At 44.8% G+C, this 18,220-nt stretch overlaps 1 protein-coding gene across 1 annotated transcript; it reads right to left on the bottom strand.

Moving 5' to 3' along the window:
• Positions 1–820: 820 nt before the first annotated feature.
• Positions 821–10,565, bottom strand: RFC5 (replication factor C subunit 5). Its single transcript, XM_006204791.4, has 11 exons — positions 10,377–10,565; positions 9,840–9,904; positions 9,436–9,572; positions 8,206–8,285; positions 7,455–7,528; positions 6,086–6,245; positions 5,265–5,346; positions 3,997–4,126; positions 3,326–3,403; positions 2,212–2,266; positions 821–1,144 (listed from the first exon to the last, which is right to left on the bottom strand). The coding sequence occupies exons 1-11, from the start codon at positions 10,439–10,441 to the stop codon at positions 1,048–1,050; spliced, it is 1,023 nt and encodes a 340-aa protein (XP_006204853.1). The 5' UTR covers positions 10,442–10,565; the 3' UTR covers positions 821–1,047.
• Between the last annotated feature and the right edge of the window lie 7,655 nt (positions 10,566–18,220).

Genomic DNA, 18,220 nt, shown 5'->3' with positions numbered 1-18,220 from the left:
GGCCCCCCTTGGCCATTAGCTCCAAACTTTGCTGTTGTCCTTTGGCAGCGAGTCCTACGTGAGTGCAGGGCATAACCAGTTTCTCCCTTTTGATAGTACAAGATCTGGGTATCTTTATAAAGGACTGCCTCCAAAGAAAGTTGGTTCTGTGATATCAGAGATGGAGGAGGCTTTTTCATGTAAATGCAAGTTAAACAGGTCATCGTCTGTGTAACTAAGCAGAGTCCCTTGTAACACAGCAGGGAAGCGGCTTTACCTTTACTGTGAAGAACGCTATCACAAATGCAGCACAGACGCTCGGGTGGTTTATACACTGCTACAGTCGTACACGAGTCCTAATCCTTTCACCAGTTGCAGGTTTGCAGTCAGGCTTAATCTCATGTGCCCTGGGTGCAACAGGTCCGTGTTGGACAACCAGTGACCCCAATGGCATCATTTAAAATGAAAGTCTCCTCTACTGTCACCACCAGTTAGGAACTTGCTAGCACCTCTCCTACTTCAAAAGGAGAAATAAAAAGACCAATTTTTAAAGTAAGGAAATTGAGTCTGTTTTATAAGAGTATAATAGCGTGGACCAGAAACCCATTAACCCCTATGTAGAGACAGTGCCACAGATTAGATTCACAAAGTTAATTCTGGAGCTGTTCTGTTTACCCGGAGTTGGAGGACACTTGGACCATATTAGATCTGAAAGCCTGATGTTCCAAATGGGGCAGGTCAATTTCCCATCGTCCAAGCAATTCAAGGGTAAAAGCCTTCAGGCTGAAACAGGGTTTTGCTGCCCCCACCCCCCCTTATAAAACACAAACAAGCCGTGCAGTAAGAGCTGGACATTAAAATTGTTTTGTACATCCTGCTCCAAACAGCCACAAACATGGTACTTGTTTAAATGTCTGCCAACCATGCCTGGAACAATTTTCCAAAACGGAGGTGGGGGGTTGGGGGTGCTTTGTCCCCCAGCCCAGGCAGCAGTTCATCCGTAACGGAGTCCCCTGCTCTCCAGTCATTGCTGGGCCTGAGGACTGGCAGTGAAATCGTCCTCAGCACCTAGGCCTCTGCGACAATCAGGTCTCTGGTGACTTGAAAAGCGGCAATGAGGGAACTCAGCTGAATCTTCTCGTTGGTGCCGACAGAAAGTCTGTACCTGAAAGAAATCAAACGAAAGGTAAGAGGAGAAAATACCACCACAGCTGCATTTTGACGAGAGAACAATAGCAAACTGCAATTCAGCTGCAGGAGGACAGGAAGGAGGTAATAAAAATTTATCCCAAACAGCAGTCTTGTGTGTCTCCCCTAACATTTTCTTCACTGCCTCAAAGATTCATTTATAAATTTGATTCCAGTTCGGGAGGAAAAATTAAATTAAAAAAAAACTGCTACCAGTAGTAGTGTTCTGAACTTAACTTTGTTTGAGCTCTATGTGGATATGCAGAATTTATGTGATTAAGGACTATTTCTTGACCCGCAAAATGCACTGAGAGGAACTGTAAGATTTCCTTCCTCTTAATCCTGCAAGTGTGGCTGGCGTATGGGTGGTTCTGTGGTCTAGTCAGTAAAGCAGGACAGTGGTGTCTGACCTCTGACCTTGCCCCCTTTAAGTGCCCAGCCACTGAAAGCACAGCCACGCTACTCCCAGCGTGACGGGAAGCGGTGACCTAACTGGTATGTGTGAAAGCCAGTGATGGCAGATTAGAGCTGGCTTCTGTGGACGTCTGTTTTGAACCCAGCGCTTTTGTCTACTGAAATGACAGCTGCCGGCTTCACTGGGGGCTCATAACTGTGTTTACTGAACCAGGCAAAGTGGGAAACTGGGTTTATGTTTACTTTCCCCGCAATGTGCTTCGTATGCCAAAATGCCTTAGTAACAGCGGGACAGCTGGTCGTCCCAAAGGACCTAGATGTCTGAGCTGAAGCAGGCCTCCCAAGTAAGCAGAGCACATCCAGACCCAAGGGGCGCCACGCCTCTGGGGCCTGAGGAGAGGCCTTCGCCTCAGACACGCAGCTGAGCTGTCCCTGTGCTCGTGCTGATCCGTCTGAACCCTAAATCAGCAGCTCACACCCCTTCCCAGACTGCCTGATAATCCCACCAAAGACGAGACTGCACTACATATACTGTATAAATGATTTGGACACAACAGTTGAAAGCAAGCAAGTAGAAACAAAAGACTCACAACAAAGGAGAAGAATTAAAATTGGGAAATAAATACTTACTCAATGTCTGCCATTTTGGTCAATAAATGTATTCGAACTGAAGATGGAAAGTCAACTGGGGAAAAAACAAAAGCCAAGTGAGTGGGGTCTGTAACTACCTACTACTGAAAAAAAAATCACAGAAGACACGTATGAGTTTCAACATTAGATGATACTAAAACTTCTTTTGAGCTCACTGATCTCAAGATAGCACACCTCTAAGGAAGTGAGAAGTGTATGGGTTTTCACAGTTTTTACCCACGCCATTTTGTGTCTTCATAGGGTGCCCCCCCCAAGCATATTCCACAGTGACCATAGGAAGATGGCAGAGCCATCAACACTGCCCTCTTAGTAACTGGGTGGCTCTGGTAACTTCAAAGTTGTCACTTGTTCCAATTTTAAAAACAAATAACTGATTTTTAAAAGTCAATTCATGCTCAACGTCTACAAAGTGCAGAGCTGGGCTCAAGCCAGCCCTTTTCTTGGGCAGAATTTAACACGCCAGCCGGCCAGCCAGGGAGAGGCCTGTAAAGGCAGCAGCGGAACCAACATTCATGGGCCCGACCGTCTGCAGGTGGCAGTCGGGGGGGGGGGGCGCGGGGGAAAGAGCTGCTCCTATAGGCTGAGCCACAGATCACTTGGAGAACTCTTGTCTGGTTCTTCCCCAGAGGGCCAGCTGAACTGGTCTGGGGTGATTCGTGTGTGCTGCCAAGCTTGAGAACCAATTTTCTGTACAGAAGATACGACCAAGTGTGGAACTTAAGGTGGTTTAGTTGAGACTGCTCTGGTTTACGTGAAGGTACATCTTCCTTCTCCAGCTCTGCTTTTGGGGAAAATAACCTCTTAGAAATATGAATTAAAATATACTACTTACTGCTGTAAAGTACAAACCCCTGGAGGAAATGTTAGCCTTCAGGAATTCCTTTTTCTCCAGCATTCTACAGGTCAAAAGAGTGTTTTTGGAACTAGGTTTTAAATAGCAAAATAAAACTAGGAATGAGGGCTCAGGTTTATACCTCTTCATTCTCGTTTCTTTGCTTCCAAAGTGAACCTAAGCATCCCTCTCCGACCACCCTGGACCCCAGCATGTGCTGCCTCCTGCACAGCTTCTGACCTAGGGAGTGGTGTGAGTTACCTCTGTGCACAAACAAGTGTATCTCCGTCAGGATATCGTGTAATGCCAAGCCCTTCAGAGTTTTCAACTCCATAATATCTAGAGGGGAGCAGTCAAGGCAAATGGAACAAGTTCCAGAACAAACACACCACACAGAATTTTGAATCCAAACCCTGGTGAGTGACTTTTGAAAACAGTAGGGCTTTTCATCCCAACGCAGCTGTTTCTTTCAATCTGAATCTGTAGGTGTTGGACCCCAATTCTTATTTTTCTCATGTTTTCATCTCCAATGAGGGCCTTCTGAGAACCAAGAGAGAACAGAATCAAATGAATTCCCCAAAAGGCTTTACATCACTACACCTAGATCTTAATTTCATAGTGAGACAAGAGTACCACTGACTGCCTAAAAATGACTGCACCTTCCTTCCAGACCCTAACTGCTTCTCTCCCATCTGTGGGTGAAGTGGCGTCAAGCCATACCCAGGTCAGGGCCCTTCAGAAAGACCTCTGAGGCATTAAAGACTAGTACCCACCCCACCCAGGCAGCTCGCTCCCACGACAAGCTGACAGGAGTTGCATGCAGCCAGTTGTCTTTTGCCAGGAGGGTGCAGGTGCTGGCTGCAGCCTGAGCTCCAGGGGCCACGTCCTAGGCCCCAGGCACTTAACCATCTACAGGACAAGAGAAAGGATACTCCTGTAGGCCGTGGTGAAGTCCTGATTCAACATCCAGTCCAGAATGCTGGCAACGTCCGACTTAAGTGGGTGCCCTGTGCAGGTGTAGACGGTCTCCTCTGTCACCTTCCCAAAGGCCATGCTGGTGCTCTGTGCAGACAGAGGGGGTAGTCACCAGGCTGCTGCGGCCACCGCGCAGTGGGCAGGTCAGGGGAACACTGCTGAGGCAGCAAGGCGGGTGGGCAACAGGACGGCTTGAACTCCGTCTGTGTTTTGGGGTTTTTTTTGGGGGGGGGCGGATGTCAACATGTCTTTTATTGAAGCATAGTTGATTTACAATGCTATGTTAGTTTCAGGTATACAGCAAAGTGATTCACATTTATATGCATGATCTTTTTCAGATACTCTTCCACCCTTCCTATAGGTTATTACAAGATACTGAATATGCAGTATCTTTCCCTGTGCTATACTGTAGGAACTTGTTCATCTATCTTATATATAGTAGGGTGTATCTGGCTAATCCCAAACTCCTAATTTATCCCTCCCCCATGCCTTTGGTATCCATGTTTGTTTTCTGTCTGTGAGTCTGTTTCTGTTTTGTAAATAAGTTCCTTTGTATCATACTTTAGATTCTACATATAAGTGATGTCATATGATATTTGTCTGACTTACTTAGTATGATATTCTCTAGGTCCATCATGTTGCAAATGGCATTATTCATTTTTATGGCTGAGTAGTATTCCACTGTGTATATATACCACATCTTTATCTAGTCAGTGGACATGCAGGTTGCTTCCATGTCTTGGCTATTGTCAATAGTGCTGCTGTGAACACTGGGGTGCATGTATCTTTTTAAATTAAGAGTTTTCTCCAGATATATGCCCACGAGTGGGATTGCTAGATCATATGGTAACTTTGTTTTTAGTTTTTTAAGGAACCTCCATACTGTTTTCCATAGCGGCAGCACCAAATTCCTACCAACAGTGTAGGAGGGTCGAACCTGGTATTTGTTACATTGGTAAGAGCTGGCCCCATCAGAGGATGCTGCTGCTTGTCGGCTAAGTTACTGCTGCAAAATCCGTCCCTATCTTTCCCTTGTTTGTAACACATCATTCTTTCAATTAATCGAAACACAAAGGTGGGGGTACACTTTGACATCTTGTGAGATCAAGGTCTTACCAGCTTTAGATTTCTGAACTAACAGATCGGTCGTGCAGTTGCCTGTATGTCTTTCTTGAACAACTGTTCTGAATCAACAACTCAAGATTTGCTTGAGGTAGTCCCGTACCTGCAAAATGTTCAGAGCCCTTCGCATATCGCCACTGGAAAGAGTCACCAGTGCTTTCATCCCGTCTTCACTTATATCAACTCTGAAAGGAAAGAGGCAGAAGGGGTTAGAGGCCCCTGAGAGCACAAGCGTTCACCAGCGGAACAAGATGGCCTGGGATGATTAAGGCTTTGAAACAATGAGAGAAAAAAAGGGAAGGAGAGAGTTAACAACACTCTCCTGATCTACAGGATCCAGAATTCACTCTGGCTTTTGGGGGCGGGGGATGTGGGCCTCACATTAGTAGTCACAGCCTACTCAAAGTCTAGAAAGACCCTTATTTAGGACCAAACATTGCTACACTGAGCAACTGGCTTTGAATTATGTTCTCTGGAGAGGACAGAGCACTAGCCGAGATCTGCGGCCGAAGAGCAAAGCACCTCCTTTCAAATAAGCAGCAGCTCAGGCTGGCTACTTGCTTGGCACCTGACTGCACAGAAGGTGATGTCTCAGTACTTTCCCTTCTAGTCAAAAAAGGCTAGAGGCATCTTAGCAGAAGGGACTTGGCAGCACACAGTTCCCAGTGACAAAAGAAGAGGAGGAAATTGGGACAGCTTCCAGGGGAGGAGGATGGAATCAGGAGAAGAACCGAATGACTTTTGTGAAAAATGTCTGAGGTACCCAGGCGGCGAACAGAGGGTGAGGCGTACCCTGTGCAAGGCTTCCCCCTAAGTTTTTCACAAATGTTGTATCACCTTTAGATGTAAGCCAGCCAGTCGCCTGACACTACACACACTCTGTCCCCGAGGCCCTCCCTTTTCGCTGCTGCTCAGTATACTCACTTTTCTTCTCCTACGACGTGTTCCAGGCGGGGAGCCATGAGTTCGGGAGTCAGGGGACCAAATCGGAACCTTGTACACCGGGACTGCAAGGCAGGGATGATCTTTGACAGATAGTTACAGATGAGGCAGAATCTGGTATTTTCAGTGAATTTCTCAATCACTGGCAAGGGAAAAGAAAACCACCTCACATTCATCCTGATTCTTCAAAGGACCCAGAAACCCTGAACTTTTCCATAGTCACGTGAAGGGCACAGGAAACAAGAATACAGACAAGTGGGGATGCTACTGTAATGAGAGAGGGTGTTCCCTGGAGGGTCAGGACTGCAAACAGCTCTCTTTCCAAAGCTGACAAACATGCCCCCTCCACAGGACTGTATAAAACATTTCCTTTTTCATGATTCGCCGTGGATTCTGGCACTCCTGCCATTCCATTCCATTAAGATCTGAAACCCAGTATTCCTGCCCTTTTGCATAAAGTTTTACTTGGCACACTGATGGTGCTCCCCGCCTTCTAGTGGGCGGAGGGTGGCGTTTGCAGACTTCCCAGTGGACCTTGTCTCAAACCCTCAGAGCGTTCATTCTCAAGAGCATTAGAGATGCTGATGACACCAGTTTCATTCTGAAGGTACCAATGTTCTCACACTGGGATCTGCCCAGACTGACAGTCACTCTTACGGAACAAGAGGCTGAAGAGAGGCTGCCAAAGCCTCTCGGACCAGAAGATGTTCTAACTGTCCTCCTCCTCTTACACATGGGCTGCAGTCCACTCCTTCCCAGAACTAAAGATTATTCTCCCCTCCTAGCTGTTTACGGCACAGTCTTAGAGAGATAAACAATGTCCTTGAAAACTAACTGCACAGGCCCCGCGAAACCAGCAAATCACAGGATATGCTCCCTTCCCTGCCGAAGCACTCACTTGGCAAGCAGGGAAGTAATGTCAGCTTTCTGAGTGCAACTAAATTTCCAGTATTATTTTCCTGGCTATTTTGTATCGAAGGGTACCAACAGCAGAAGGTCTACCTAGTGGTTTAGGAATGAAAGACTTCCCATATCCTCCCATCAAACAGGACAAATTCCCAACCTGGAAATTGAACCCAGTGGAAAAGGAGGATGCAACACCAGTGTCTGGTCATACCTGACAGTCCCCAAAGGGCTTATGTCTTTAAGCTACTGAAAGGGGAAACCCCCAACACAGAGGTCTTGGTCTAGATCGTCAGGTAGGATACACCGTGAAAGGTATACAGAGGTTCCCTGGGCCCAGAAGGTGAACGAAAATGAAAACAAGCCATGTCAGATCTCACATCCAAAGTCCTAATTCTCCTTCCAAACACTCCTCAGCCAACACACCAGACATAGCAGCGCTCCTCACCTCTCCGCAAGGCGTTCTGGGCGTCCTGAGTCATGGCATCAGCTTCATCCAAGATCACTAGTTTGAAGCCTTTCCTAGGAAAACAAATGGTACCACTGAAAGGTTTCTTCAATCTCACTTCAACTTCCAGGCCCAAACCTACACCTTCACATTTGTGCCATCAAGCCCTTTCTCATAAAGTTCATTTCTTCTAGAACTCTGACCAAAGCAGATGTCTGTGGTCACACAGAGCAAATGCCTCATCACTCCTTCATGTCCTAAAGGGAAGGGAGGTCTAATTTCTGTATTTCTGTTACACTGTGTCCTCTGGCGCCTTCATCTTTCTTCTGCACAACAACCTATTATTTTAGTGCTGCTTTTCCCCACCAACTTCACTTAAACCTATCTTTTTCTTTTTTTCACCACCATCCTCATGCTAGTAATGCACCCTGATTTCAAATCATTTTTGTTTAAATTCAAACTAGTTCATCCAGTCTTAGGATGCAGTCAGTCCTCAGTTAACCAATAAAAAGAAATTAATGCTTCCCCAGAGAACTTGCTAATATAGATTTAGATAATATTTCTTACTAGATAATATTATCTATTTCTTAGATAATATTCCTGTACTTTATCTCTTTTTCATGGCTGCTTTTGACCAAGTCTTTTTTTTTTAACCTTTACAAACTGGCAAAGGAGAAGATTTAAAAGATTAAACTCTATCATCTCACTGATCAGAATCTTTAGGGAGAGAAATTATGCAAAGAATTCTTACTTAAATATTGTCCTTGTGCTAGCAAAGCTCAGGATTGGCCCCCGAACGATGTCTATCCCTCGGTCATCTGAAGCATTCAGCTAAATGTGAAAGAGAGAAGCCAGAATAAACAGAAAACATGCCGGTGTGCTGTCTATGAATTAATGTATCTTTTCATCAGTCCTGCTCAGCAAGCTAGGTTTCTAGGTCTTAGGACAGACAAGAGAGAATCATTAAAAACAAGATCACAGTTACATTTAAAACTCACAACTCACTAGATCATTACATTATATTTTGAAAGGCATATGATTGTCTTCCTCCCCTTTCTGAGGACAATCACGGACACACTCTGGAGGAATAATTAATTGGCCTGGTCACAGTGAACAGCACCTCTGGCACGAGCAGAATGATGCTAATTTTAGCTACCACATCCCAGAGCAACCCAGAAGTTACCTAGGTTTTAGTACACTGAAGTAAGAATACTGGTGGCAGCAAGGTTCTAAGATCTATAACAAAAAAAATAAGCATTTTTTCCTTACAATAGACAGTATGTATAATTTCATAATCTAAGTGCATCAGTCAAGTCCCAGCGGTAAACAGATGGCACACTCAAATGCAGTAATTGGAAGAGAATTAAATGAAGAGATATTTTCAAAAGTGCTGGTGGGGTGTGGGGAAACCACAAGGGCTATGCAATACCTCAGGGGCTACTGGGGCCCATTACCACCCCCAAGTCTTAAAGGGTGGGTGGGAGAGTGGTGCTGGCCCCTGGAGAAGGCTGTGTGGTGCGCCCTGTAGTGAGGATGCTGTCAGACTGTGCTGACCCCCAGGGTGGGAGTGGGCATCATTCTCCTTTCCCCATTGCCTGCCAGGGCCCCTCCTAACCAGGGCCAAACCTAACCAGAAGCCAGAGGGCAAAGGAGGCTGTAATCAACAGCTCAGCCTTCTGAGTGGAGTAACATGGAGAAGGGGGCCCATGGAGAGAGCCAGCAACCAAGAGACCACTGAGTGTTGGGTGAAAGTTGGCAATGGCAGAAAAGATAACCTAGCCCTACCGCAGTCCTGTAGCTAACACCAACCCAAGCCAAAATGTCAATTATAGAAAACAGTGAATTAAGATATTTTATGTCTGCTTCTTTCCCAGCCACCAACAACCAGCAGGGCAACTAACTTGTAAAGTAAAACAAAACTAGCAGAACTAAAAGCAGGAGACTGGAGTCCTTTGAGAGCAGGAATAACCCTCCCATTTACCTCCAAGACCATGGAGCCGAATTCCTTATCTTTGTATAGCTGTTTAGCACAGGCTAGGATGGTGGATGTCTTTCCTGTCCCAGGAGGACCATAGAGAAGCAGGTGTGGCAGGCGGTCCTCACTGATAAACTTCTGAACTGAACGTTGGGGGAAAAAGAGAGACGCCATCAGTCTCTGAAAGTCACCTCATTCACTGTGGGCCCTTGAGTTGGGCTGAAGGCATTTCAACCCTATGTTCAAATCAAGAGGCAGATGCAGGAATGAAAAAGCTGTAGGACTCAACTATTAAAGCCACATCCCATAAAGCTTATCTTCAAAGTTGTTATGCAACAGAGACAACAGTCCTAAGACATTTACACAGGTTGTTCAACTAGGATAACAGCAATTGACACATGGATACTTACTGGTGCTCAAGATGTCCTGATGAGAAATGAGATCATCCAGTGTCTGTGGACGGTATTTTTCAACCCTGAAAATTCAGCATGGATTACAACATACATAAAGGCAAGGATATTTTGTTATGTGCAAAAGAAACCTTTCACATCCTAACTAAAACAGGAAGAGATACAAAGCCCTTTACCCAGTGGTTCTCAACCAGGGGCAATTCTGTCCTCCAGGGAATTCTTGACATTATCTGGAGACACTTTCCATTGTCACAACTGGGTGGAGGGTGCTAGTGGCATCTTGTGGCTCGGGCACCAGGGATGTCGTCAAACATCCTACGGTGCACAGTGGGGGTGGGGAAGCTGGCAAAAGTTCTAAATAGAATGGAGCTGGGGTGGGGAGTTGAGGAGTGTCGAGGCGAACTTCTGTGGCTCCGCCCCGGCCGCAGGCCCGGGGTAGGCGGGGCGAGGTCGGGCTGGGGACCGGCCACTTGTCCACCGGGGCCACCGCCCCCGCGCGCGGCCCACTCCCTTCCCCGCAGCCGGGCCTCCTCCTACCAGGGCAGGTTCCTGATCTTGGCTGCCTCGGGCTGCTGCTGCTGCTTGTGAGCTGATGTCTCCATGACGGGGTGATGAAGGTGTCCGGGTCCGCTGGGGCTGTCGCTTCTCCCAGGGGGCTGCACTGCGACCAGCCGCGCGACCTGACCCCGGGACCCTCGGACTTGGAGTTCGCGCGCAAAAGCAAGTCTCGCGAGATTCAGCCTTTGGCTTCCGACTTCCTCCCTCGGTCCCGCCCCCTCCTCCATTGCTGAGGCCCCTGTTGCCTGGTTACCGGGAGTCGCCGGCTTCCAGCCTCGCTCGAATTCCGCCATTCTCGCTCCCCCCAGGCGCGGAGGAGCGTTCTGAGCCCGGAAAGAGGTGGAGCAGGAGAGGCAAGGCCACCCTCTGCCGCTGCTAGTCATCATTACACGTTAAGGACTCGCGGCCGAAGCCAATTCCAGTCACCAAAGTTCAAACACGTACCGTTCAAAGGAACAGAAAGGTGCCAACGCTAAAAAATTCGGAGGAAAGACACCTCCAAATGACATGGCCAGTTCCATATGAATAAAGGCTCGAAATACTTTTTGGCCCCAAAGCTGGAAGGTGAGTACTTCAAATGAAAAAACAACCCCAAACAAAACTCCAGTCCCTCTCCCAAATTCATGCCCCTCACCCAACAAAATGTACAGAACCGACCTCCAGAAACAACTCCAGACCGGATAAGTAAATAAATAACTGGATTAACATGTGTGACTGGAACGGGCTAGTCAGTAAGCATAGAGGACAGGCTCCCTTTGATCTCAAGATACTGAGGGGACTCGATATAAAAATGTTAGTCTTTTTGTCTGAGGTGAGGGGATTGTGGACCACTTTTGTTTTCTTATATTTTGCTGGTCTGTATTTCCCAACAATGAGTATGCATTACTTCCATAAAGCTTTTTTTGTTTTGTTTTTTGTTTTTTAACACGTTGAGAAGAACGATAATACTGGGGGGAGATGAGGCTGGCCTGGGATCTGATCTGCATGTAGCTGCTACTTGCATCTTATTACATCACTGTCACCTGTTTTAGGAACAGAGTAGAGGGAGAGTGGGGAAATATACAATGAGAGTTATGGCTTTACCCTGGTCCCTCCCTGCCTGGGGACCCCGAAGAAGGGAGTCAGATGTGGCATGTGATGTGACGGTCCCCTACTCTTTGCTTCCTCCTAACACGTGTTGGGTAGATCTCTAGGTACCACTTTTTCCATATAACTTTGGGCAGGTTACTTCTCTCGTAGTCCAGCTGTATGTATATATATTTATACCATCTATTTCTCTGAAGGCCTTGACTAAAAAAGCCATACCCTGGGCTTTATTCAACTGCCATGGTAAGAGCCATGCTGCTAAGGGACTTTTGCATTACAAACATGACACCACCGCCTCCCTGAGCTAGAAGATGTGAACGAGACTGGACCAACTTCTCATAAAACTCTGTGTGCACCTGCTGTTCAGTTTACTTGGAATGCACAATTCTTCTGTGTGACATTGTAGTGTATATACTTACGAGGGCATCTGTTGTGTGCCTCCTGTGCGGTTGGTAAGCTCACTGAGAGGCAAGGCTTTGATTTCCTCACCACTGTACTCCTGGTGCCTGGACCAGTGCCTGTCTCAAAGGAAGTATTCAGTTTATAATTGTTTGTTGAAGAATGAATGAATGATAATAGCTAATATTCATTAGACAGTTACTATGGGCCAGACCCTGTTGTAAGTGCTTTACACTCTAAGTGAATACTCAGCTATTGCCATAAGCCCAGGCTTTGACTCTTGGCCCCATTTCACAGGTATCTTAAACAACTTGCCCATGTCCTCATTTGGTGTGAGGCGCAGAGCAGAATCTCACCAAGACAGTGTGATTCTATAGCCCGAGCTCTTAGAGTCACCGTGCCAGTGGCTAGTGCAGTGGCTGAACCAGCAGGAGCCCCTGAGAACTTGTTAGAGACGCTGATTATTCTCCCCCCCCCCTCCAAACCCACTGAATCTGAAACTCTGAAGGTGGCCCCAGCCCTCTGTGTCGTAACAAGCCCTCCAGGGGATTCTCATGTGCTCAAGTTTGGTAACCACCACCCTATACTCTCCTGCTTCTCAGCCCTTGAGCTCCCAGGACTTCACTTTCTAAGAGAAAGAATGCACCCCGTGCGTATTCTGGAAAAACAAAGTTGTCCTAGTAAGTGTCGTTCACATGTTTATGGCTTTGCTTGTGTCTGTTTTTGACATTAATTGAAGATACAGTCCTTTGGGCAGCTTAATATCTCTTTGGACCTCAGTATTGGCATTTGTAAAATGAGCAAGGGTCAGGAGCTGGCATAGAGAGAGGGATGATGTTAAAAGCAATGGAGAACTTTTTTTTATTGAAATACAGTTAGTTCCAATGCATCTATACATTGTACAGCACAATGTCCCAGTCATGCATATACATACATATATTCATTTTCATATTCTTTTTCATTAAAGGTTGTTATAAGACATTGAATATAGTTCCTTGTGCTAGACAGAAGAAATATGTTTTTTTAATGTATTTTTATATATAGTGGCTAACATTTGCAAATCTCAAACTCTCAAATTTATCCCTTCCCGCCTCTTTTCCCCCAGTAACCATAAGATTGTTTACTATGTCTGCAAGTCTGTTTCTGTTTTGTTGATGAGTTCATTAGTGCCCTCTTTTTTAAATTTTTTTAGATTCCGCATATGAGTGATATCATATGGTATTTTTCTTTCTCTTGCTGACTTACTTGACATTCTCCAGGTCCATCTGTGTTGTTGAGAATGGCATTATTTTATTGTTTTTTATGGCTCAGTAGTATTCCATTGTATGAATATACCACAGCTTCTTTATCCAGTCATCTGTTGATGGACATTTAGGTTGCTTCCATGTCTTGGCTATTGTAAATAGTGCTGCTATGAACATTGGGGTGCACGTATCTTTTTGAATTAGAGTTCCCTTTGGATATATACTCAGCAGTGGAATTGCTGGATCATATGTTAAGTCTATTTAGTTTTTTGAGAAATCTCCATACTGTTTTCCATAATGGCTGCACCAAACTACATTCCTACCTGCAGAGGGGTTCCCTTTTCTCTACACCCTCTCCAGCATTTATTGTTCATTGACTTTTTAATGATGGCCATTCTGACTGGTTGGAGAATTGCTTGTTTAGATCTTCTGCCCATTTTTGGATTGGGTTTTTGTTTTTTTGTTTTAAGTTGTATGAACTGTTTATATATTCTGGAAATTAAACTTTGTCAGTCGCATCATTTTCAAATATTTTCTCCCATTCTGTAGGTTGTCGTTTTGTTTTGCTTATGGTTTCCTTTGCTGTGCAAGAGCTTAGAAGTTTAGTCGGCAGAAGGAAGGAAATAATAAAGATCAGGGAGGAAATAAATAAAATAGAGATTTAAAAAAAAGCTTATAAGTTTAATCAGGTCCCATTTGTTAATTTTTGCTTTTATTTCTATTGCCTGGGTGGACTGCCCCTAGGAGAACATTGCTAAGATTCATGTCAAAGAATGTTTTGCCTATGTTTTCTTCTAGAAAGTTTATCGTGTCTTGTCTTATATTTAAGTCTTTAAGCCATTTTGAGTTTATTTTTGTGTTTGGTGTGAGGGAGTGTTCTAACTTCATTTTATATGCTGCTATCCAGTTTTCCCAACATGACTTGTTGAAGAGACTGTCTTTTCTCAATGGTATATTCTTGCCTCCTTTGTCAAAGATTAATTGATTGTAGATCTGTGGGTTTATTTCTGGGCTCTCTATTCTATTCCATTAATCCATTTGTCTGTTTTTATGCCACCATACCATGCTATTTTGATTACTGTAGCTCTGTAGTGTTGTCTGAAGTCTGGGAGGGTTAGTCCTCCAGCTTTGTTCTTTTTCTTCCATATTGCTTTGGCAATTCAAAAGCACCAGAGATTTTTTAAAATTTCACTGTCAGAAGTCCAATCAGACCAATTAAATTTGGCCTGGGGGTGTGACCCAGTATTGGTGTTTTAAAAAGCTGGTCAGTTGATTCTAGTATTCAACCAAAGTTGAACTACTGCCCTAGGCTAAGCCAACCACAGCGACCCTAGTCTCCCGATTGCCTTAAATTAAGGGTGAACATGTGACCTAGTCCTGCCCAATGAGATATGAGAGGAAATGGTCAGAGAGGAGGTGCCTCTGGGAAACTTTTCTCATTACTTTGCCAATCTTTGCACTAGGTAATCTTTAGCTTTTCTCCCAATGACAAAATTCTATCACTTGAAAGAGAGTTCCAAGAAGACCTGAATTCCAAGCTCACATGTCTTACAAGTTGCCTGAAGTTAATATAAAGGAAGAGGATTGGGTGGACTCTGTGCCCTGCCTCAGTTGGGCAGTTTGTAGATGAGAGATTTAAGCAGAAAAGGATTGCAGCAGTGAAATACTGGATAGCTCACAATTGGTAAGAAAGAATGCTGGAGAACCCGGCTTGGAAAGTGGAAATAAGACAGGCCGTGGGAAGTGGAACAAAGACAGGCCGTGGAACCGAAACCAGGGTCAAAATTACTCCACAGAACCAAGCCAGTAAGGAAACGGTTTCTACTGCCGACCTTTGGATGCTACTGTCCCTAGAAACTGAATTAAAAAAAATTTTTTTATTTATATTTTTGGGAGGGAGGTAATTAGGCTTATTTATTATTTATTTCAATGGAGGTACTGGGGATTGAACCCAGAACCTCGTGCATGCCAGGCATGCCCTCTACCATTGAGCTATCCCCTCCTCCTAGAAACTGGACTTTGCTCTCACCATTTCTACTGTCAGAAAGAATATACTTGCTCTCTCCTGTACTGGAGTCTTCCTAAAGCCACTGCCCCATGAAAAGGCAGGGGAAACATGCCTAACTGGCCAGGCCTGGGTCGCATGCTCATGAGGTCTATAGCTTAAGTAGTGAGAAATGACATCCGCCTACCACCAAGACTTGTGAACTGGGGACATCCCTGAATACAGGAGAGAGGTTCAGATGCTGGCAGCCAAAAGGGTCACAGGTGTCCATGACACCAGTGCTCAGCCGTGAGGGACAGCAGCCAAATGTTGCCAGATCTGATTTTTTGAGAGAAACCAGAAATTTGGATTTTTATGTGAAATTCTTGTATGTTAAACATTGACAATTAAAACAAACAAACAAACAAACAAACAAACAAACAAACAAAATACCTGCTAGCCAAGCAAAAACACCGTAGGAGCATTTTGTGACTTTCGATTTCTTAAGGACAGATGATCAGGCAAAAGATCTAGTAATTCCTTCTTCCCCTCTGCCTAGATTTTAGACCTTCTGGAGGATTAAGACAAATCAAGCTGGTATCTCCGTGCAAAATGCGACATTGATGAGCACAGGAACAAACTTTTCTTATGTAATCAGAACCAGATTTGGAAATGCTTTAATAAAACATCAGGTCCTGGAGATGGCAGGACTGGAGGTTGCAAACAAAATTAACAACAAAAGGCATTTGCTCTTAAAATTGGATTAGAGAAAGGGAACCCTGAAGTTTATTATTTTCAGCTTTGGAGCACACTTGGCTTTGGACACAGCACTTACTGCCTTAGTTTATTTTTAAGACTTGTTCTTATGAGAGAATGGGATACAAGGCTATCTTTGGAAGAGGCTGGCAGAAGAAAATCAAACTGGGTCTTTCTCCTGAACACGTTTATACTGGTGAGATCATATTTAAATGAAGAGCAAGGACTTGAAGGAGGGAAAAATCTCCAAGGGCAATTGGAAGAGTGTATGTGAGGGGAAGGGCTCTCTTTGATGACCACGGCAAGATCACTGACTGATAAGGAATTTTAAGTCCTCAGATCTTTTGGGGTCCTTGTCCCCTACAACTCGTTTCTCTTGCCAGACTTCCAAAACTGCCCCCACAGCAGAACTTAGGGAAATTCATTCAGCATCCCCTAAACATTTGTTGATTGGATAACTAAAGTAATGGATATTTATAGATTCCTGAATTTGATTCTCTAAGTTTGAGACTGAAAAGGTAACTCATATGAATTTGCTCCATGACACTTGTGCTTAAAACTTCCTGTACATTAAATATAGCTAGCTCAAGGTCATCCACTGTTCCTTCCACGAGCCAAGGTCGTTTGGAAATTCATTCTACTGGGGGTTGAGAGCTGGGTTCCTTTCCTTCCCTAGGATCATTCAAGAAGTCTAAGAGGTTGTGGGGAAATAGGCCAGAAAATTGGGGAAGGGCTGTTAGTCTCAGTTCTTTTAGTCTTTAGTCTTCAGTGTTAGTCTGTTGAAACAGATGCTCTTTGTACAGACTGGAATGATCCCTTTGAAGATGGACATCTCTGTTGATAATAGTGTCCTTTCCCTCAGGGTACAACTCAGCCACCCAGAACTTTTGTCATTGCTCTCGTACCACGGAGTATGACGTTTAGACTTCCCTGTGCTCCTCCTTTGAAGTCCTTCCGCCTACTTCTCCTTATCCTCTACTGCTCAAAGTGAGTTCCCAGGACCCACAGTATTGGCACTACTGGGAGCCTGTTAGAAATGTGGAGTCCTCAGACCTCCTGAATCATCATTCTGTTTTCACAAGTTCTCCAGGCAATGTGTCTGTGCATTTCCGTTGACAAGCCCTGGATAGCATCTCTCCTACCAGTCTGCCCCCCATCCCTGTTCTACACCCCTAGTGTGGATCTTCAGGGAGCTGGGTCACCACATAACACTCCCGCCTCTTCCCCTCTAAGGCCCTGGCATTTTGATAATTCATCTCCAAGTCCCAGAGAGTCTAGGCATCCAGGCTCCTCTGAGCCAGGCAAGCCCAGCACCCCAGGACTCGAAGACTTAATTGCTTGGGAAAAAAAATTCCCCTTAGTCTTTTGTAATGAGTCTACAGCAGAAAATAAGTACAGTTAATTCTCAATCATATTATTCTGTCGCCCTAATAATAGGCCCTCCAGGCTGGTAAAATTTTAAAAATATTTCTTTTTCTGGAATCTTTCCTGAGTCTCCTTACTTGGAGTCCAGCGTAATGGCCTTGGGCTAGAATCTCCAGGGCCATCATGATTTAAAAGGAGAAAAGGATGTTAATAAGTAGGTGATGGAAGTGTAGTTGCATTGTTCTGGCTGTGTTTGCCATCAGGCCAGCCGTGGACCACACTGCCTTTGGGTCTGTGAGACTGGAAATGCAGAGGCATAAAAGCAGCTGGGTGTGTGTCTGCTGTACACACTGTGTACAGAACCAGGGGACTGTTTACCACCCACTCCCATCATAGTAGGGACCCTGGGGGATGTAAGGAAATGAGGAATAGACCTTAATATTGGCAAAAGACCACGGATTCGATTCGAGGATGAACAGTAATGGGAAAGTGCGAATTACCATCTATTTACGTTGTAGGGCAGAGTTACATAATACTTTATTATACAGGGGATGCTACACGGAGAACTGTTTATAGACAATTCACCCCATCCCCCCAGTCCCCCTAAACTCACTCTTTCAAAGCATTTGGCCCAAGTTCAATGGTGATGTGATTTTTAAAAATCTATATTGTAACTCAGTGCAATGCAGAAAAGTAAATCAAGAGAGTAGTTCTGAAAAATGGAAGAGCCAAGGCTGCCCCAAATCAGTCTGGAGGAGAATTTTTAAACTTGAAGATATTTTAAAGTGTTTCAAAGATATAGATGGTCAACATGTATTTTAAAAAATTCTCTCAACTTAAAGAGAAAGTGTTTTTGAAAGGGGAGGCACCTTAGAATTAAATCTTGTTCTAAATTGAAGAGGCTTGGTAAATGTACAGGAAATTAAAATATGTGGCATGCCCATTAATATGAGGATTAGACAATTGTGTCTTGAAAAAGTCTTGAAATT

Source organism: Vicugna pacos, chromosome 32 (assembly GCF_048564905.1).
Source record: "Vicugna pacos chromosome 32, VicPac4, whole genome shotgun sequence".
NCBI lineage: Eukaryota > Metazoa > Chordata > Mammalia > Artiodactyla > Camelidae > Vicugna > Vicugna pacos.
This window is presented reverse-complemented; position numbering and strand designations above follow the sequence as displayed.

Excerpts from the sequence above, each read along its gene's own strand:
- RFC5 (XM_006204791.4), bottom strand. The coding sequence starts at position 10,441 with ATGGAGACATCAGCTCACAAGCAGCAGCAGCAGCCCGAGGCAGCCAAG. Across the intron at positions 8,286-9,435 it reads TCGGCTCCATGGTCTTGGAG|CTGAATGCTTCAGATGACCG; the intron begins GTAAATGGGAGG and ends TTTCACATTTAG. Across the intron at positions 7,529-8,205 it reads AGCACAAGGACAATATTTAA|GAAAGGCTTCAAACTAGTGA; the intron begins GTAAGAATTCTT and ends TTGTTTTCCTAG.